Genomic DNA, 23,445 nt, shown 5'->3' on the forward strand with positions numbered 1-23,445 from the left:
AAGTGTACAATAGGCTTCTCAGTAACAATCCAGATTACTTGCAGATATAAGCTGTGTGTGGTTCTAAAAAACAAAACAAAACAAAAACATAATCAGCTACTTAGTATTTTTATGTTTATATGTTTACTTAAATGTTATAAAAGTGCTTTAACAAATTGCCTCATAATTTTTACAGATAAATTGCTTTAATACCAATTATCAGGGTGGCCTACTTCTGAAGTCAGGAAAGCCAAATCAAGTTCTTATACCTGTCCTGACCTGAGCACAAGCTCTCATTCTAATCCTGAAAGTCTTAAATACTTTATATATAAAGTCTTAAATACCATATTTAAATAATTTAAGTCTTTAAATTCATTTAAATTGTTAATATCTCTGAACAAAAAGGTTTCAATAAGCACCACCTGCTTGTGATAGCTGTACTAAGCACAACAAAAGCTCACGTTGTTTTCCAAAGACAGATATTGATTACAATTGTCTGTATCTTATACCTGCTATTGCTCACCTCCACTGTAACTGATTTCCCCACACAAATGTGAATGCTTTGATGTTAAAGCTAGAATGTCCACTAATGTGTTTATTTACTAAAAAAGCCATGAGTGGAGAAAAACAAGGCAATTTTATTTTTATCTAAATTTTCATAAAACTGCAATTTAAATATATTATTTCTATAGGTTATACAAAAAAAAATAAAAAAAATAGGCTGAATAAGCCACCATTTAACTATAGCATGTTAAATGGTGGTAGTCTAGTCTATGAACGGTACACCCCCCTAAGCTCACAGAAATTGTTAGACCCAAGTCTTCAGCAGCCAATGACACTGACCCGTTTCACGCGTGAAATACGCATTGAATACGCATATTTAGCGCACTGATTTGTCACGCGCAAACAACACGTATTTCACGCGTATTTCACGCATATTTAACGCGTCAAATACGTGTCAAATACGTGTTAAAATTCACGTGTTTTTGGCCCTCATGGCTTTCCATAGTTTTCTGTCTTTGCACACCAGAAACGTGTCTGACGTGATAAGCCTCATTGGTGATATATTCGACATATGGGTAGAGAGTTGTGGAAGGTATACTTTATGTTAAACATAAATATATAGCAGCAAAGACAACATCGGCATTGACGGGAAAAAATAGGCTAACGTTACAGAATATTTTGTTCTGTATTGACAGGTGCAATATTTAGAAAATCGATAATATTTTTTTTAAATTACATTTATATCTGCATCTGTCTCGAGCCGCGTCTGAGACGCGAGCGTCTCACGCAGGCAGTGTGCAAACTCTAACCTGTTCACATGGGAGCCGAAATAAAAACGGACACGCCACGCAGCTGAGCTGATGGAGATTTGCCGTTCGATCGGTAAGAGGATATTAACCTCGTTTAAGCCTGCATAGCCTATTACTACTACTACTACTATTTAACATATTAAACATCACATAGTTACAGGCTAACTTCAGCGCGCATGACACAGTAATAAAGAAGTAAACAGCGTAGCTTTAAATAAACATTATTAAGAAGTAAACAGTGTGACTTACAGATTCAGTTAACATCCAGAGAGTGTGTTTATTGTTTATTTTTAAACATCCAGAGAGTGTGTGTTTGTTTATTTTTAAACATCCAGAGAGTGTTAAACCACAACCCATTATGTCAGAATGTTTATTTTTAAACCACAACCTTCTAAAAATTATATATTTAACAATATATTTTGCAGTTCTCATCCAAACAACGTCAAACTTGGCACTGCACTTACTCGTGCCCGTAGCGAGACACCTGTCGAGTTTGAAATCCATCGGACTAACGGTTCGAGAGATATGCGGTTAACAGACACACACACAGACACACAGACACACACACAGACAGACAGACAGACAGACAGACGTTCCTGTAATTTATAGATAGATAGATGAGGACATCCTGTCTTCCAGATCTATTTTACTTGGCACAGATTTGATCGACAACATTAGCTTGTCAACTGCTAAAATAATGCTTGCTCATCTCTTCTAATTTGGCATCGTTTTTGGCTTGATTTAGTCAGCTTTTTAAAGTAATATGATTTTTTTTTCATTAAAAATAAAATTAAATACTAAATATGACTCCCAAAGTCACCAGAATTCAAAGATTTGGTGTTGTTTTTGCACAAAAAAAAAATACTCTTCACGTTGTAACAGCTTTAACTCTGTTACCTTAGCGGTTATATTTTTCCACACCATTAGGGGGCGCTAATCATCTTCATAGATGAGTATTTAGCCAGGTTATATTTTTCCACACCATTAGGGGGCACTAATCATCTTCATAGATGAGTATTTAGCCAGGTACTATACCTGAAGAAGTAGACAAGCATGTGGATAGAGGAAGCAATGGCTTCCTTGGGCTATTCCATTTGACTTTTTAAGGTCCTATGATTGAGGAATGTGTTTCATTTTTGGTCAATCAGTAAGTAGTGTGTGTTTTTTTTCTCAATATTACCAAAACCAGAGTGTAAATTTATTTAATGTATAACTATGATATGGAGTGTGTTGAGCATTGGGCTATTCATGCTAATTGTGAATGTGTCGTCTATTTAGATGGACCTTTTTATTCCTGTGCTTTCTTACATGGGTGAAAGTAATTGCTTCAGTTAACTTTCTGCTTTATGGTTGGGTGCTTGGATTATGACACCTGGCCGTTTAACGTGAGCACTAGAGGGTTTGGATTGCACTTGTGGAAGACAGGAGGACACTTTTCCTAGCTGCAACATTGGGACTATCAAGTTAAAAGTGTGGACTTTTGCAAGGACATTTCATCCATTACCAAGCTATGTTGGCTTCACCATCAGCTAAGTTTAGTAATTCACTTTTCCAGTCAAGATTCCCAAACGCTTAACTTTTCTTGTTTGATGTCTGATGTAACTGATGTTTTCCTGTTTTCTACCTTGTTTATTATTTTGTTTTGTTTTGTTTTTGTATAATGTAAACGTTTGAGATTTTGGGTTGGTGAATACATTGTATTCAGTTGTTCACACAGCTTGTTCAGTATACCTTACCCACAGATGGAGACGAGGTGGTTACCCATCCCTTTATCTGGCAGGATACCATTCCGACGACACATACTGTCCATTTCTACCTTGCCCTGTCTTTACCATCACGTAATGAAGAGGATCTTCAGGCTATCCATAGTATGACTGCCCAAGCAGACACTAGCATACAGGGGCAGATTCAATTGGAAGGTCTGATGTTGGGTTGGCCTACAGTTTGTACTCATGACATCGGTCATACAACACTGGTTAAACATCGAATCCTTACCACTGATGAGGTGCCTGTAAGAAAAAGAGCTTATCGAGTGTCAAAGGAGAAGCAAGCTTTCATTGATGAACAGGTAAAAGAGATGTTAGATAAACATATCGTACGTCCATCTACCTCGTCTTGGGCTTCACCGGTAGTTGTGGTACCAAAGAAAGACGGTGGGACATGTTTTTGTGTGGACTATCGGGGTCTTAATGCCAAGACACCTTTGGATGCGTACCCAATGCCACAGATTCAAGACATTTTGGAGTCTATGCATGGTGCCTCCGTGTTCAGTACCCTTGATCTGAAAAGTGGGTATTGGCAACTAGACATGGATCATGACAGCATTCATAAAACAGCCTTTGTGACTTCATCAGGGTTCTATGAATTCCAACGTTTACCTTTCGGCCTGAAAAATGCGGCAGCATCTTTCCAAAGATTAATGGAGAATGTGCTTAGAGATCTGAAGGGGAAATGCTGTATGATATACATTGACGATGTGGTGATCTACTCCAAAGACGAACAAGAGCACTTCAAGCACATCCAACAGATATTCCATTGCCTATCCAAAGCTGGTCTCACCCTCAATATGAAAAAATGCAATTTTATTCAGAAATCTCTTAAATTTCTCGGTCACCTAGTTTCAGGAGACAGAATAAGAACTGATCCGGACAAAGTTTCAGCTATTGGACCATTTCCCATGCCTCAATCCCTGAAAGAAGTACAAAGATTCTTAGGATTAGCCGGTTGGTATCATAGATTCATTCCCAACTTCTCAGAAAAAGCAGCACCCCTTCATGCACTAAAACAAAAAAATACAACCTGGATTTGGTCAGAGCAGTGTCAGCAATCGCTGGATCTACTCAAGATGGATTTAACCAAAGCACCCATTCTGGCAGCACCTGATCTCGAGAAACCTTTTAGAGTCCAGACGGATGCGAGTGAAGTAGGTTTAGGAGCTGTACTTACCCAGGAAGTAGAGGGAAGTGAGCGTGTCATTGCCTATGCATCACGGTTATTGAGGGGGGCAGAAAAAGCCTATTCAGTGTCAGAAAAAGAGTGCTTGGCAGTTGTGTGGGCTGTTGAAAAGTGGCGACCCTATTTAGAGGGAAGCCTATTTGAAATTATAACTGATCATGCAGCTTTGACGTGGGCCTTTAACCATCCCAAGCCATCATCACGTCTGGTCAGGTGGACCATTCGGCTTCAAGGGTTCCACTTTTTTGTCAAGTACAGGAAGGGCCAGTGTAACATAGTACTAGATGTGCTTTCCAGAATCTCAAACGGTGACAGCTCACCTAATCTCATTGCCCTTAATCAAGTACCTCCATCTGCCAGCATGCCAGTCGATCTAACTCAGATTGCTGTTGCCCAAAATAATGATCAAGACATACAAGACATAGTTTCTGCCATCCGTGACCAGTCCCAGCCTCCTGATACTTCTAGAATATATCATATAATTGAAAATGGATTTCTTTTCAGAAGTATTCCTGATGGACAGAACAGGCAGAAGCTTCAACTCATCATTCCACCAATACATCGTCGGGCTTTTATCCAGTATGCTCATGATAATCCGCTTAGTGGACATCTTGGTAAGCTTAAAACTCTTCTCCGGCTTTTGGAAACAGTTTACTGGCCAACCATAAGGAAAGATGTGTGGAATTATTGCAAAGAATGCCAGGTATGTCAACGATACAAACCAACGCCTTCTAAACTCTCTGGTCAGCTGCAATCTACACCTGTAGTTGAACCTAGTTTCATGCTAGGTGTGGACCTAATGGGTCCTTTTCCTAAAAGCAGCAAGCAAAATGAGTACCTTATGGTCATTGTAGATTACTGTTCTAAGTGGGTGGAGATGTTCCCACTTAGATCAGCGAAAACTCCGCAGATTGCAAGAATTTTGGTGGAAGAGATTTTTACTCGATGGGGCACACCAGCATACCTAGTGTCTGATCGGGGAACACAGTTTACTTCTCAACTCCTCAGTTTTGTGTGCAAACAGTGGGGCGTTGTTCAAAAACTAACAACTGCTTACAATCCCCAGACTAACCTTACTGAGCGGGTTAACAGAAATCTGAAGACAATGATTGCCTCATATGTTGGTGACCATCACAAATTATGGGACAGATGGATTCCTGAATTCAGGTTTGCCCTCAATACTGCCTTTCATGAAAGCACTGGATTCACTCCTGTGGAAATAGCACTAGGAAGAAGACTTAAAGGCCCAATGGAGCGTGCGTTCCAGAGACCGCCAGATCCTAGTCACCCTGCCTATTCCACACTTGACAAACAAAGTTAACTTCTTAACATTGTCAAGTGTAACGTGGAATGAGCTCAGGCAAAACAGAAGAAATACTATGACCAGCGTCGCAAACCAGCTCATTTCCAGGAATGAGATGTGGTTTGGGTACGGGCTCATCCCCTATCCAGAGCTGAGGAAGGTGTAATGGCTAAATTATCTGCCAAGTGGAAAGGTCCGGCAAGGGTTAAGAAAAAGTTGGGACCTGTAAACTATGCAGTTGTTTTTATCTCAGATCCTGATAAATGTGACACCTATCATGTACAGAATCTTAAAATTTGCCATGGTTATGACAAATTTTCCTCTGAGCGGAGGGGTATGTAACAGCTTTAACTCTGTTACCTTAGCGGTTATATTTTTCCACACTATTAGGGGGCGCTAATCATCTTCATAGATGAGTATTTAGCCAGGTTATATTTTTCCACACCATTAGGGGGCACTAATCATCTTCATAGATGAGTACTTAGCCAGGTACTATACCTGAAGAAGTAGACAAGCATGTGGATAGAGGAAGCAATGGCTTCCTTGGGCTATTCCATTTGACTTTTTAAGGTCCTATGATTGAGGAATGTGTTTTCTTTTTTGGTCAATCAGTAAGTAGTGTGTTTTTTTTCCCTCAATATTACCAAAACCAGAGTGTACATTTATTTAATGTATAACTATGATATGGAGAGTGAGCATTGGGCTATTCATGCTAATTGTGAATGTGTCGTCTATTTAGATGGACCTTTTTATTCCTGTGCTTTCTTACATGGGTGAAAGTACTTGCTTCAGCTAACTTTCTGCTTTATGGTTGGGTGCTTGGATTATGACGCCTGGCCGTTTAACGTGAGCACTAGAGGGTTTGGATTGCACTTGTGGAAGACAGGAGGACACTTTTCCTAGCTGCAACATTGGGACTATCAAGTTAAAAGTGTGGACTTTTGCAAGGACATTTCATCCATTACCAAGCTATGTCGGCTTCACCATCAGCTAAGTTTAGTAATTCACTTTTCCAGTCAAGATTCCCAAACGCTTAACTTTTCTTGTTTGATGTCTGATGTAACTGATGTTTTCCTGTTTTCTACCTTGTTTATTATTTTGTTTTGTTTTGTTTTTATATAATGTAAACGTTTGAGATTTTGGGTTGGTGAATACATTATAAGCGTAAAGCTTGGGTCTGATTTTTCAGAAGTATTGCTGGGTAAACCAGAGCAAACTAGTCTTTATCTTTACCTAAGTTAATATCAAGCCTTGCCATCTCTACTCTGATATATAACTTAAGTCCAAAAAGGGGTAAGGGTTATAACGTGGGGCCATGCCCCCAGACCCCCCTAGAAGGTACTATGGCAAAAAATTTGGCAGCCCTGTGCCCTCAAAAATGTAAAATGCATCCTTTGAAATGCAATGTGCCTTTACACTTTATTTTAAAAGATACTAGACATAATGGATTTTTGAAAAATAACATTAACATGACAGTATTTGAACATAGCCTTTGTACATATATAAAGCAAACATAAATGTGTAAAAAAAATTTACTCGACTACTATGTTCAATGTTGACTAGCAGCATCAGTACCATTTAGTCCATTAGTCTCACACATACATACTATGAGCAAATGAAAGGCTGTGGGCTGTAGGCAAGTTATAGGCTTATCTTTAATGATATGGAAATAGCACAAACAGCATTATAAATTCTAAAGCTACTTTCTGTAATGTCAATTTAATGCTTTAATAATTTGTTACAATAATGTTTTAAGTTATCTTCATTTGTGAACTACAAATATTGTGTTACGACCCGGTGACGTGTAGTTCCTACTTCTTAAATTGGATTTGTCTGTGCTAGGTGGTGTTTTGTTCTGTTTTATGTGTGTCTTGTTGCGTGTTTGCAGGGTGGAGTTGAGTGACAGGTGCTGTGGATTACCTGTGATCAATAGACTGATAAGACTTTTTGGATTCATTTAATCTTCGTTAGTGATTACCTCCCCGTTAGTGTTACACCGCCCTGAGCCTGAGCGTGGGTTGTAACAACTGATATATGCGATGAATTACAGTAATCAGCATACCATGTAATGAAATATGATTAAAAGTTTTTAACTGATTGACAACCCTATTAACATATAGAAGAGTATCGAAAGATTGTCTATTAGCATTGCAGATGAATTGACAATTTGAAGAAATGCTAATTATTGTTTAAATAAAATAATTGTTCTATTTATTTTACATTAACTACAAAAATTAAATTGCAGTAAAAATGTGTACATGTATGATACCTTTGGCATTCTGGGGGCCACAGGTGACTCCGGGCCATAGTCCAGGCTGGCTGCCTCATTCTGCTCACAATACTGGGGCTTCAGTTTGCCATATCGCTGACTGCAGTGCCGGAGGCTCTTCCTGTGCCATTCCTGCTGCTTGGATTCACCATCACTGCCCACTCCAAACCACTGAGCTGTACCCCTGTGTTTAGAAATAAAATAAAGAAAACAAATGATCACGGACCAAGCACCATTGGCTCGACTGGGATTATGTGATACAATTAAAATCTAAAAAGTATCTTTTCAAATACAATGTGCCTTTACACTCAAGTTGATCTTGAATCTTCACTGATAGTTGGGGTAAATCAGTTTACTGCAATAAACATTGGTGTCAAAAGGTACAACTGAATTCCAAAGAAAATCACTCTCTTAATGTTGGACTGAAAAACAAAGTACAAAAAAATCAGTAACAAATTCCATCATAAGATATATGATCACAAAAGTGGCGTAACTTTGTTCCAAAAAGTGGGTGGGACAGGAGTGGGTGGGAGAACAATAACAACTGCACAAAAAAAAAAAAAAACACATTACTGGTCAAACATCCAAAGGTGTTCCAGAAGTCTTGTGATTTGTTCAGAGGCAACTTTGCAAACCTAAGCTGTGCTGCCATTTTTTTTTTTTATATAGAGAAGAGGGTTTCTCCTGGCAACCCTTCCAATCATGCCATACTTGTCCAGTCTTTTTCTATTTGTTCTGTCATGAAATTTAACATTTAACATGTTACTGAGGTCTGTAGAGTCTGAGGTGTAGTTCTTGGGTTTTTGGCAGTTTCTCTGAGCAGTGCGTGGTCTGACCTTGGGGTGAATTTTGTGGGACGACCACTCCTAGGAAGATTGGCAACCGTCTTGAATGTTTTCCACTTGTGAATAATCTTCCTCACTGTAGAGTGATTACCCGAGTAACATTCAAATTGTTTAGAAATGTTCCTGTAACCCTTCCTAGATTGATGGGCAGCAATTGCTTCTCTAAGATCATTGCTGAAGATCACACCTGAATGCTCTAGCCCAGCAAACCGCCAAAACTTCTGCTTTTATAGAGTTAGTCACACTTGCTGATGATCGATTAATCAAAGGCAGTTGATTAGCAGTGCCTGATTGCTACTTACCCTCTTAATTCCTATGGAAGCAGTAAAGGTGTGCTTAGTTTGTCACACATGGCTTCTCCATTTTGGCCTAGTTTTTTTTTTTTTATAAACTATGACACTCTGTAATATTTCATGCGTTGTTGTTCATCTGAGGTTGTATTTACGCATTAAAGTTGTGTTCCTTACTATAGCAACAGTAGGCTTCCATTGAGTTTTCTTTCCGAATGGTCACTTGGACAGTAGAAAAGTGAAAATGGTGGCATTTTATTTTAAGTGAAAATAAGATAAAAAACCCTCATATAATGGAGAGGTGTGTTACAAAATGTTCGGTATAAATATGTTTATTAAGGATAAATCACCAGAGATCGGTCTGTCTGTCTGTCTGTTTGTCTGTCTGTCTATCTTCCTATCTTGCTATCTCCATCCATCCATCCATGATCCGGCAGTTATAGAGCCCTGCATTTCCACTTGAGATAAATAAAGCTTTATCCACGCATTCATCTGTGATAGTTACAATAAGTTTACCTGCGTATGCTCTGAGAGAGTGATGTTTGCCTCCTGAGCATTCTTCTGTCCCTTGTAGATGGACTGCTGTCCGATAATACTTCACTTGACTGCTGTAGACTCACACTCTTCTTTAAAGATGGCTGCAGGGACTATAAACCACACAAATACTCTCATGCAGTTAAAACTCAGTTAGAGCAGTATAGCTGTATTACCTCGGTCAACTTTAAACAAAACACTTGGATATCTCTTAAAGACTATTGAACTAATAAAGGTCTGCAGCCCTGGTATGCACAAGATGCTGACAATTTTCATCAGCTTCCGCCATTTTACGTTCAAGAAGTACTAAAAAGCTGTGAATGGTCTGTGGGCATGCAGAAAGAAGAAAATACATATTTTTTAAAATCTACCTTTCTTAACTTTTTAGTGTTCAGCAACTAAAAGAAAGTTTTATTTAATCAACCAGCTTTTTTATGTAACCCTTTTGAATAACATATTTAATCTAATGCCTTATTTCATTAATATATTGATAAACACCATTGAATATCTATTTTGTATATTAATCTATATCTATTCATTCTTTAAGTTGAGCATTTAAGTCCTCATGCCCCTTTTTTGCTAACACTGTGTTTCCTAAAATGCTTTAAATTATTTGTTTCACAATGCTATGAATGTTGCTATTTAAAATAACAATGTAAATCCCAGAGGTGTGATAAATTTGCAAATTTATTAAAAAAGAAAAAAATGTAATATAACAAGTATTCAGACTCTGTACTATGACAACTTAAATTTAGCTTGGATGCATCCAGTGCCAGTCCTCCTTATACGCAAAAAATACACAAGTTGCGTGAGGCCCCATTGCTCTCAAAGATGATTTAAGTAGCGCATCACTATATAATGTAATGTAAACATGACAATAATATGTGACCTCAACTGATTCAGTCATGTGGAAATGTCTTTTTTTTAATACTTAATGATTTTTATTTAAGTACTGTTTCAGACTCAAGCATTATGCAGTGCCACAGGTAATGGCATGTATCTTGATGTATGGCTTTGGATTCAAAATGAAGCTATAAGTCTGTAGCAGAAAAAAAAGAAAAGGAAAAAAAGAAGAAAAGAAAAAAGGAAAAAGTCCCAAGACCATGAAGCAAAAAAGCAGGAAAAATGCATGTATTTTTGTAATACTTTAAATTGTTAGTCTTATTTAGTCTTGACAAACCTTGCAATGAAGTCATTAAAAAAATCTATATTCATCCACTGTTTTTCATTGAAAATGCCTCATGATGAAATGTAAGTTTCAGTTTGTGTCAGTACACATTAATAATCAAAACGTTCTTGTATGTATTTAAATGTATAAGAATTTTTTTTTCCTCTTCAGTCACACAAGCTGTCGTGTGACTCCAGTCAGTGCTTTAAAAGCAATGCCTATTAGTCTAAATCTTGCATATTTTGAGAATTATTGATGTATTTTCATTAAGCTTTCTTGAAATATTTATCATGCTTTAGTTTTGTTAGTAAATCACGCATTTGTAAAATCATTTCAGCTATGTGTGCATTATTTTCAGAAAGCATTTACAGTTTTTTTTACAATAATTTTTGCACTAATATCAGAACCTTTATGTCCTTTTTCAAAACTCAAACACAACACAAAACTCACGAGTCACAACCGATGATCAAAATGCAAATATACAATACACATACCGCGCTGGTTAGAATAATTTGCCCCCTTGGTAAATATGATCAAAGATGGCTGTAAAAAATAAATCTGCATTGTTAATCCTTTTGATATTTTATTTTTTTTTAAATTGCAAAATTTTAACCTTTAATTGAAGCAAAATAATTGAAAGTGGGAGGGAAAATCACATTATGAAATAAATGTTTTTTCTCCAAAACACTCCAACAATTATTTGCCCCCTTTTATACTTTTTGCAACCTCCTTTTTCCAAGATAACAGCTCTGAGTTTTCTCCTATAATGCCCAATGAGTTTGGAGAACACCTGACAAGAGATCAGAGACCATTCCTCCATATAGAATCTCTCCAGATCCTTCAGATTCCCAGATCCATGTTGGTGCTTCTTCTCTTCAGTTCAGCCCACTCATTTTCTATAGGGTTCAGGTCAGGGACTGGGATGGCCATTGCAGATGCTTGGTTTTGTGCTCAGTGACCCATTTTTGTTTTGATTTTGATGTTTGTTTTTGGATCACTGTCCTGTTGGAAGATCCAAACATGGCCGGTTATAAGATTTCTAGCAGAGGTTGTCAGGTTTAGATTTTTTTATCTGTTGGTATTTTATCGAATCCATGATGCCATGTATCTGAACAAGATGTCCAGGACCTCTGGCAGAAAATTAGGTCCACAGCATTAAAGATACAGCAGCAGTTTTTCATTTTACACATGGGGTACTTTTTTAGCCCTGTATGAACCATACCCATATTAAGTGTTTGCTGCCAAAAAGCTATTTTTTTTGTGTGTTATTTTTTAGAGCCATCTTTGATCATGTTTACCAAGGGAGCAAATGATTCTGACCAGCACTGTAAACCTAAGATCAATGACATTCTGTGTGAGACATGCTGCAGCTGAACAGATTTTTATTTTATTTTTCCCACACAAGCCTTTATTTTAGACTCATACCTTTTTGTCAGACTCAGGTTTGGGAATTGCAATCATCAGACTGGGTGGCTTCTTGCTCTTCAGCTTACTTTCTGATTGACCACTGTTACTGTTTGAGGCCTCCTCTTCCTCAGATGACATTGTGATTCCGATTTTCAGGTCTATTAAAAAAAATATTCAGTTAAACGGCGAACAACACAGTAAGGAAGCACAATCATATTTATAAAAAATAATAATGAATATGACATTTAGGTTTTAAAACAAATCGAAATTGAGACCAGAAATCTTATATGCACCACTTGTAATGATATTTCAACATAAACATTAACTTTAATGATATTACTGAAAAATAGTCATCTTTATTATGAACCCATGCAGATTAAAAAACTAGGCAGTATATAGAAGAGCATCAAGACTAATCTGAATGTTTGTGTAACATCCCATTTACTAAGATGCTTTTGTCAGTTTTGTTGATGTTAATTTAGATGTATCCTTCACAATCTATAGTGATTTTCCATTGTCGAGCCAGAGCAAGCCAAGTCTAACAACGTGTCGGGTGGGGCCAATAGCCTTGGACCTTGAGCCACAAGGCTGAAATAAAGTTGTGATTCCACTGTCGGGGAAGTAGCCCCGCAGTGCTACACTAAAAAACCTAGGTGTGGGCGATATCTCGATATTTAAAATATATCGAGATATTTTTTAAACACGATATGGATTTTGACATATCGTATATATCGATATATTGTTTATATTTAATTCTGATTTCGCCACTTTGCTTGTTTGCCTTCTCTGTGCTGTGTGCTCGCCCCCGCCTCCTTGCTTTTGTTCCCCCTCCCCTCATTCAACATGGTGGCGCCCGCAACCAGCCCGGAGGCTAACGTTACAGACAACTGGCTCCATTATATGGAGATTAGGGGTGTAACGATACATGTATTCGTATTGAACCGTTCGGTACGAGGCTTTCGGTTCAGTTTTCGGTACGCATTTTTCCTGCCGACCAAAATTTCGTTATTTCAAATGTAGGCGCGTTGCGTGTGGCAAGCGCGCTCATAATGTAAGAGACGCCGGCGCGACCACAACATTGCCCAACATCAAATGGCAAACGTAATGCAAGAGGAACGAAACTGCTCCTTATTGTGTGGTTGAAGGACCGTTTATCAGTTTGGACCAGTGCAGCGCGAGCCGATCGTGATCATGCGACACTGTTACTAGGCTACACAGCGCTAATAAGAGATCCAGTAAAGAAAGTATTTGAATTCGCCACAGAAGTAATAACATCGCTGTGAGATCTAGTGAGAAGCATTCACATTTCTCCGTTATTAACGGATCAAACAGCGCTGACGTGGAAACCAGGAGAAACATTGTGCCATGAATGAACTATCCGGTGTCCACAGATCAGCAACATTCACCATGGATTTACTGTAGTAACACTAACTTCAACCATGGAAGTTTGGCAGGAATAGTAGGCTATAATGCCTTCAAGTAACATTACGTCGGTTTTATTTTGACATTATGAATACAATTGCCTCAAATGTTAATCTGAACTAAAATAAACCTTTGTTTATAACTACTACAATATTACATTTCATTTTTTCCAAGGAGCTGTTTTGTTTTATATGCTCCTAAGAAGAGTCAATTATAGCTCCAGAATTGCTCAAAGTAAAAAAATATCATACTTTATGATGTTAGTTTTAATTATAAAAAAAGAATGAAAAAAATATTATTTAAAAATGTCGCAGAAGCACTTTGTTCCTACATGAACTGCCTACCTCTTTGCACTTCAATAAAAAAAGACTTTGTGGTATTTGGCATATTTGTTTTTGCAGTACTTTTTGGGGGGTTATTTTTCCTGTAAAGATATCGAGATATAGCAAAATATATCGAGATATATTTTTTGCTCCATATCGCCCAGCCCTACTAAAACCCGTCCTTAACCCGCCTCCATAGAACAGCGTCACACAACCCCACCATTTCACCAGCATGGACTACAGAGTTGTCAAGTCTGTGGTATTCCTGCAAAATTGGGCTACTTTTGAGTTGCTAAATTGATTTTTTATTCAGTGGGTTGATTGGCCCATTGCAGTAGTTTTGTTCTGCAGACCAGGCAACCCTGGCTGAATGAACATGACAGAAGCAGACATTTGGTCTACTTAAAGACACAGTAAGCAATTTCTGGAAAACGCTGTTGAACGTGGATTGGACCAAGCACCACAACAAACTAGCCAATCAGCAGTAGGGGCGTACACACTCATGATTGGGTAGGAGAGAGAGCAAGCAAGAGGTAGATTTGTAAGAAAGACTGTTGGAAGAGAAATGGCTAAGAGACATTACAAAAGAGAAAAGATCAGAGGAATATCACTGGAAATAGAAGGGTTATGATCAGGCAAGAGCTTTAGGACCCACGTCCACGTTTTAAGACCCAGTAAAGCTTTCCAGCACTGGAAAGACCTAAGCAGTAAGGCCTGACACTGAGGTTGCATTATTTCTCCTCCATACCCGAGTAACATTGGTTTTGGGTGTGTGCTGCTTGACAACTAACAACGAACGTTTGCTTGTATACACTTTTGTACTTTATGTTCATTTTTTGTTCTTCCTTGTCGTTTATTCGTCATTTTCACTTTATTTTTCGCAAAGCTTTATTTAGCTTTGCTTCTGCTATGATAAAGAGACATCCACTCTTGCACTGCGTGGTCTTGCAATTTGGGGGCAGAGCATTGAAGGCAGGGGTGTGTTTGTTTGTGTTGACTTAAAATATCAACAGTGTTCAACAATGATTCTCAGAAATTGCTTACTGCACCTTTAAACACTTAAAGGGACACTTCACCCATTTGCATTAAGCTTTGCATTGTTAGAAACCCAGTCATACTATTGAATGGTCATGCAACATTTTTTCATTTTCCCCCGAGACGAGAGAAATCTGTATTTACCTCTTTACACTTCCTCCTACAATGACGCAAAAATCGTCATTTTGCGTCATTGTAGGAGGAAGTGTAAGAGGGGGGGATTTCTGTTAAGACTACAAGCACTAGTTCCCACCCTTTCAAACCCGCCCATAGGGGGTTGGACCTAATGCGCTAACAGACCTATCACATATCAGTGCGAGTGCGTTTGATTTCAACGGCAGAAACCTGCAGAAAACAGGGACGAAGAAAGCTGAGTAGTAGGGGTTACCATACTCTATTTCCCGGACATGTCCGGCCGTCGAGATCGACAAAAATGTCCGGGATTCAGCTTTTGCTTTCTGCGGTCGCCATCCATTGTTTACATGCTCACCTTTTGTTTCAATCTAACTGAATTCACCCCGATTGGTGAAACTGAATGTAATGTTTACATGAATGCTAAACAAGTGATCGGTTGATTTGCGTTTTAACATTGCTAAGAAAATACCCGCACCTCCGTGAGAGATAGCCCATGAGACCGGTGCATCTCACAGGCGCGCTCATCAGTAATCACAGTAATACAGGGAGCAGGACGAGGCTAGCGCCGCGGGAGAAAGACGCGAGGCCGGTGGCGTGATCGGTTGAAAGACGCGAGGCCGGTGGCGTGATCGGTTGATGTGTGTTTTACCATTGCTAAGAAAATACCTGCTCCTCCGTGCGAGATACGAGAACAGTGCCTCACAGGTGTCGGTCGTCAGTAATCACGCCACCGGCCTCGCGCCGTTCTCCCGCGGCCCTAGCCTCGTCCTGCTCGCCACAGTAAACATGATGAATGGCGACTGTAGAACGCAAAAGCCGAATCCCGGACATTTTGGGCAAACTCGTCACGGAGACTCACTCGTAGCCTAGCCTTGCCTTGATGTTTTTGTTTTCAACTGCCCTCTCTTACCGGTAGGCGTGGCTTGGGAGTGGCCTTGTAGGGCAGCGAAGCAAGTGCATTCTGGGAGTTGTTGTCTTTCATCCACATAAGCCAAAAATACATTTTCTGGCTTTTCTCAGTCTAGAAAGCTCCAAATTCAAAAATAATTTCACATTTCTTCTACATAAATGACCCACTTTCAATACACATTCATGTCTCCACGGGTGAAATGACCCTTTAAGACTCCAGCATTGATATTTCACCAGGAGTGCACATCAATAATTCTGAATCAAAATGGGGTGAGTTTCCAAAAAGCATTGTTATCTAATTTGATCATAGAGACCATTGGTGCCAATGGTTTCTACGATCTACCTATTTAGGATTACGAAGATTTTGAGAAATCCAGCCCTGGTATTTGTCGTTATCTCACATAAAAAGTCTGCTTCCATTTATTTGGGATCACAAAAACGCACAAAACAACTCCATTAAGGCTTTAAGTGCAAAGGCTTACACATTTAGAAAAATACTGATATAATATCATATTTACGTCCCATTTCTTTAGAAAGAATGAGCATTTCTATTATGCAATCTGGGGAGGTCTGAGCGATCTCTCACATCATGATCTCACTATACTGTTATTCTTTCAGCCAGAGCTTACGGACGAAAAAAAAGAAGAGAGTTAACCAGAGTAATTTATAACATATGCAGATGTAGAAGTCCAATATCAACAAAGGCACAGGGAAAAGACAGATGAAACTTTATATTTCTGCCTCATACAATGATCAGAATCCCCATCGGATCGCAATTAGAAGTTATTTCAGACACTCGCTGGCATCTGAAAGTGAGTTGAGCTGAAAATAGTTTTAAATGTCTTAAATGTTTATGTTAGTTTTTAGCCTGATAACAAGGGAAATGAAGAGTGGTGTTGACCCTCTCCTGACCCTATCAGATAAACTCCACCTTTGTTCATGACAACTTCTCAAGCCCCAGCTGGCCCGCTTTGGATCAAGGTATTCGGCGGACCAAAAACCCCTGGCCATTGGCCCCGAGGAGGCCCGATCAAGCCCCAGATGTGACAGTGGAAACGCGTCTGGCCCTAGCACAAACTAGCATGCTTGTTTAAAGTCTAAAATGCGACTTATGATTTCCCACAATCTGTCACATGCAGTTCAGCAGTTGATGAAAATAATAAAAATTGTGTCTGTTGTGTCCGGACTCCGTTCCATGCATCCATTTTTCTCAACTAGGAAGTAAGCACTGGCATTGAAGAATATTTGTTTGGTTATGTCTAGATCTCTTGAATTCATTCTAAATCAGTAGAAATTACAATATGGTGTCTGGAAAGCCTGTCTGAAATCAGTTTTCGAAGTAGATTTAATTTAGTTATTTTTAATGATTTATTTATAGTTTTCACAACAACGAAAACAATCATAACACGACCAAACGACAGACCCCTATGAGGATGAGTACTCCAAAGCATCAAAATAACATGCCTCAAACAGTGTGAAAAAAGCGACCAGCTCAGGGAAATGAGATGGCAGAGTGTAATCAGGAGGTAGGACCCCGAACAGGCCAACTAACAATGAAGGGTGAATATTAATAGAAATAATAAAAGAAAGGGAGTCAAAGACAGACTCCTAAAATAGAGATCGACATCCAAATTCTGGGTTAAATTAGTTGATTCTATGTGATATTTTTTCGCAACATGGTCCAGTGCCAAGAAAGATTATGTCTGTATTTTTTTTTTTTTTTTTTTTTCAATACCAAAAATCCATTTCCCCAGCCGTAAAGTTCTAGCTAGAGCGGGGAAAATATGACGACTGGACGGAGCAAAGGAATTAGTGTGGACCTCATCAAAAGTCCTTAAATACAGCTACACCAGCCAGGACTTCATCTAGACAGATACTGGATTAGAACATCCTGATCAAACCTGCCAGATCCAACAAAAAACACAAGTTCATTTAATGTTTGCATAGTCTAATGAAGGAAAATAAACTAGTCACTACTTAAGGAAATGTATTTTAGTATAAAATTTGATTTTTACCTACTAGCCTGCCTGTTACTCAGTGATTATATTTAGTAGACAGATTAGGTCCAGTAAAAGTAAATTACATTGCATCACTCAAACCTCTGCAAATTGACTGCCAGTCACAATTAACAAAGCTTATTGGCGATTTAAAACATGTTGTCATCCAACACAATCACAAATAGGCTTTACAACTAAGGTAAATCAATATTTACAAAGTATTTTAGTACAAAATGTATCCCTCTTCCACATATCCCGCATTGTCCCACAAAAATCACATCTACATCCTGCAACAGAGCAATAACCAGGTGGTCAGCCTACACCCAGGATGTAAAAGCCCTATCATTGAGAGAGGGAAGAAACAAAGGGTTGGTGTACACTGGGTATAGTTATTGTCTGTATTCCAAAATGGCACCCAAGTTGATTCCAGATCTTATTCCAGGTCAATATGTAACTACAACATTATTGGTGGATGTTGATGGTTTAAATGAAACCGAGAGGCAAAGAAATATTAAAGAGGAAACACAACATGCAGCATCCTCAATCTGCAGCCTCAAGTCTGCAATTGAAACAACACCAATATAACATATTTTAAACGTTCAATAGCTAAGGTTTGAATCTCAACATGTCCCGTTCACACAGCAACTTACTGTACAGTAGCGTCTTGAATACTGCCTGTATGAACGTGCAAGGTGAGTCAAGCCTGTATTGTCTTATCAGTAACCATAGTGACAGTGACCAAAGTAATATCAAAGATGGCGACGTCCATAAAACTGAAAAGTCTTATCACTTTTGACAAGACAAGAGTCCATTCAAGCCACGAGTTCATCAGTCAAATCTTCATTAACCAACAGCAGCTTTTATACCTTGGTGGACAGCTGAGCATTTGAGTCGCATGTAGCACACAAAACAGGTGCAGCTTTGGTGGAGAACAGTGACTGGATCTAAAGCCCTCGTATCTCCATTGCTGTAACGTACCGAAACCACACATGAGAACCCACAACACATGGTGGACACACGTTTGTGCAATGCAGAGCGGCTCTCTCACACTGTATGACGTGACGGACAACTTGTCCAGGGCTGCGTTTCCCAAAAGCATCGTAAGCCTAGGTTGATCGTAGAACAATTGCCACCAATCGTCTCTGCAATCAACTTAGGCTTACGATGCTTTTGGGAAATGCAGCCCAGATCGGTTCCATTCACACAGCGTGAGTCCTGAAAATGTATGGGTGGGAGTTTGGTTATTGAATGCAGTTGTCACTCACGTAAATAACTGAACTGTGTGTGAATGTAACCATATTAAGGACTCAAATACGAGACTGACAACCATATTGAACATGGCCATTGTTTGTGCACTTTTCTTATTTCTACAAAGGTTCAATTTCAATTAATTTCCTAGCAAGTATAAAGTAAAACATATGATAAATATGTCTGATGCAATGTTTTTAAAGGAACACAGTGACTTTTTGGGACTTTAGCTTATTCACCGTATCAAAACTTCACCGAAAAACAAAACTTAAAGGGGCTATATGGAGTTTTCAGCGGCCTCTAGCAGTGATGTTTCAGATTGCAACCAATAATTTTTCAAGCGAGTGCTCATGCGCGTGCTCGAACTCATGAGCGAGCACTCTAGGTACCGGCCAGACTCGTTATCAGACATGTCATAAGTTGCATATGTCATAAGTTGCAGTGTTGTCGCTGTTGTGTGCAAAGTCAGTAGACGAGGCAAGAGGCTCGGGAGCGTGCATGCAAGTCACGTCACTGGATTTCGCGGTAAATCCGACCCGGCACCTTCACATAAAAATAAGAATACTTACTTTCAGAGGTAATAGCAAAACCCGCAAAGTGGATCATTTTAATGTGAGATTACAACCCCTTCACACACAGGCAATAAAAAAAGGATTCATTTTAGTAGAAAAAATACATAGAGCACCTTTAACTTTGACTCGCTAGTAAATAGCAAAAAATGTAAACCATCAAAAATGTAAAGATTTAATGTTTTATCTCTGTTTGTTGATCAATTTATGGCTATTACGTGATCTGTCATGTAATTTTAGGTTTATTTTTAGGTTAATTTAATCCAATAGTGAAAAGTATACAGCTTTACTATAATTCAGTGTAGACCATCTGAAAATAAATAAAACAGCAGAGCCATTTACTCAAACTATTAACTAATTAAAAAACAAACTATTAAAGGGGTCATGAACTGGATTGTTTTATTATTTTATAATGTTGCCTGGGGTGCCCTTATAATGTTAGTATGATTTTTACATCAAAAATTGTCATAATTTATAAATAAAAGCCATTTTTCCAAGCCTGATTTCAGCCTCAGATTTGAACGCTCTGTTTTAAGGGGCGTGTCTGCTGTGAGACTGCAGTGCAAACGCCCACTGCTGTGATTGGCTGACATGCTTGCATATGAAATAGCTAGTATTACATGAACTCTCTCGAAAACTTTTACTACGTTTTTACTATTACAGATATCGAGATTAACAAATCGTGAAAAGTATCGTTTAAAGCATTATATTTAAATCTATTCCATCACATGAAAGGTTGCAGCATGATGAGCACTGACTGAGCAGATGACAGACAGTCTGTTGATCGCGTGAATAAAGATCTTATCATTGCAACGCAATTTTTGCACTCTCACAAATGCTTACACCAAATCACAATGCAAACACGATGTGAATACACAGTAAGAGCTTTGTTGTGTAGTGTAACAGTGTCATTATTTCATCACGAGTTTGGTAAGTGTCCAGATAAGCACTCGCGGCTCGCGCTGTGCTGTTTGATTGACCCCACTGAGCAAGCGACGTCTGTGGACGTACAAAACAGGTTGATATCAAGTCCGTCCGTCCAGGCCATGATCTGAACGTCCATTGACAGCCAGAATTAGTCGATTAATGACACTGAGAAATTATGTTCAATCTGGCCATAATCTAAATGTCCACTGACAGCCAGAACTAGTTCAGAAAAGACGTTCATACTGGCTATAATCTGGACGTCCGTTGACATCCAGAAACAGTCCATAAATGACGTGAATAAAGATGTCCAATCCGGCCATAATCTAAACGTCCACTGACAGCCAGAACTAGTTCAGAAAAGACGTTCATACTGACTATAATCTGGACGTCCGTTGACATCCAGAAACAGTCCATAAATGACGTGAATAAAGATGTCCAATCCGGCCATAATCTAAACGTCCACTGACAGCCAGAACTAGTTCAGAAAAGACGTTCATACTGACTATAATCTGGACGTCCGTTGACATCCAGAAACAGTCCATAAATGACGTGAATAAAGATGTTAAATCTGGCCATAATCTAAACGTCCACTGACAGCCAGAACTAGTTCAGAAAAGACGTTCATACTGACTATAATCTGGACGTCCGTTGACATCCAGAAACAGTCCATAAATGACGTGAATAAAGATGTCCAATCTGGCCATAATCTAAACGTCCACTGACAGCCAGAACTAGTTCAGAAAAGACGTTCATACTGGCTATAATCTGGACGTCCGTTGACATCCAGAAACAGTCCATAAGTGACGTGAATAAAGATGTTAAATCTGGCCATAATCTAAACGTCCACTGACAGCCAGAACTAGTTCAGAAAAGACGTTCATACTGACTATAATCTGGACGTCCGTTGACATCCAGAAATAGTCCATAAATGACGCGAATAAAGATGTCCAATCCGACCATAATATAAACGTCCACTGACAGCCAGAACTAGTTTAGAAAAGACGTTCATACTGACTATAATCTGGACGTCCGTTGACATCCAGAAATGACTGACAGCCAGAACTAGTTCAGAACAAAATGACAAACAATATCTGTAAATTAATTAACTGACTGTTAATTTACGGACTCTATCATTAACTGTTAAATTGATCTTGCTGGTCAGACACCAACAGGGTTCATGATGCACACATGACACATGGTGCTTTTAAGTCCTCCTGGGAAGTTTGTATTCATGAGGTTTTACTATTTGTTTTTTTTTATGTTTTAAATTAATTTATGAAGCCACTGTAAAATGTATCATTACATGTTATATTGTTATACTATAATACTGTCATATTTTGTGCAGGCATTAGCTTACTTCATCGTAAATAGAAAAGCCTGACAATGTAACTGCTAAATACCAAAGTATTGTGGTATTACATATTTCTCACTGACACACTCATAACTCTTCAAGATCGGGCTTAAAGAAAATCCCAAGCTTCCTACTCATATTTTCATCATTGTGGCGGCGTTCATGTGTGTTCAATTTGTAAATACGATCTTTATGATACAGGTATGTCTTGAATGCATCAATAGCTCTAGTTTAGGGACAATCCATACAAACAATCTTTACTAAACAGACAGTGAGAAGATTGTTGTCCTTTATCAATGCTAAAGGCCTAACCACTGCAGTTAATACCATGCTGTTAAATAAACGTCTGTAGACAAGTCTTAAGGTTAGGGTTAGGGTTAACCTTAACCCTTAATTTCTAACCCAGACCCGGTTTCACAGACAGGGTTTAGATAAAGCCAGGATTTGTCCTTAGTTCAATTTGGGTATTTCATTATAGCTTTTAAAAATGTGAATACCTTAGAAAAAAAAAAAACATTACTGGCGTGCATCTTGAGACCAAACAATGGCACTGCCATAAGATATGTCAGTACAAGTTGCTTTCAGGTAATACAGCTCAAACATGCATTTTAGTCTGGGACTACAGGCTTAAGTCTTGCCTGTGAAGTGTGAAACCCAGGGTATTATGTTGTAACTTGTATACAATTATGCCAATGTTACCAAAGTGTTGCGTTGGACAGAGGATTAACCCTAAACCAACAGGTTGTGTACCAGTGCCACACAGGGTGAAAAAGGATGTTGACATTATTAGGCAAGAGTGTTTCTAAAGGAAAGGTCAAGAATTTGTGAAAGTGTAAAAGGGTCATTATGGGTCACATGAATGTAACTGTCACCACCATGATACCAATTCATTAGATTTTCATATAGATCTACATATAGAATTGTATATGAATATATGCAGTGTTTGCTCTGTTTAATATACTGTTTGCTGTATTAAATTGCACTTTATCAGAACAGTGGTAAATACATATTATATATGGTTAGTTACTGTAAGTTCTTACAGTATTTTTTAATCTTTTATTTAATGTTTAATTTTTAATCATGCACTGCAATGAAAAAACAATTTAACCAATTGATTAAATATAACAGCCAGTCTACAAATACAACCAAATAAATAGCACATTATATATTTTATATATATATATATATATATATATATATATATATATATATATGTGTGTTCATATTTTTCTGTAATTGCAATGTTGCCACACTATTGGCTGTCTCTCCTAGCTGTTTCGAGCATGATTGGTTATTCTCTGTTTATTCTGACTGTCATCCAGGAATCTAGCCAATGACAACTATGCGCGCCTTTACGAGTCAAGTTTGAATAAACGTCAGTTGAGTGAGTCGGTGTTTGCTTTGCTGCTGCGCGGGATCTTCAATATTAGCCTATTCTGTGGGTTTTACGTCGTTTAAAACATGGA

The 23,445-nt window shown here is 38.5% G+C and overlaps 1 protein-coding gene across 3 annotated transcripts in view; it reads right to left on the bottom strand.

Annotated features, from left to right (window-relative positions):
• LOC311092555 (inactive rhomboid protein 2-like) overlaps nt 1–23,445 on the bottom strand; it is a 288,243-nt gene that overhangs the window by 215,013 nt on the left and 49,785 nt on the right. For all 3 annotated transcript variants that reach the window (XM_084129367.1, XM_084129369.1, XM_084129368.1), the window contains 3 exons: nt 12,082–12,221; nt 9,471–9,601; nt 7,820–8,003 (listed from right to left, as the gene is read on the bottom strand). In XM_084129367.1, coding sequence (XP_083985493.1) covers nt 7,820–8,003; nt 9,471–9,601; nt 12,082–12,201 — 435 coding nt within the window. In that variant the 5' untranslated portion in view covers nt 12,202–12,221. The remainder of the gene's footprint in view (nt 1–7,819; nt 8,004–9,470; nt 9,602–12,081; nt 12,222–23,445) is intronic.

The sequence above is a fragment of the Abramis brama genome (genome assembly GCF_963993115.1).
Source record: "Abramis brama genome assembly, chromosome: 11".
Lineage (NCBI taxonomy): Eukaryota > Metazoa > Chordata > Actinopteri > Cypriniformes > Leuciscidae > Abramis > Abramis brama.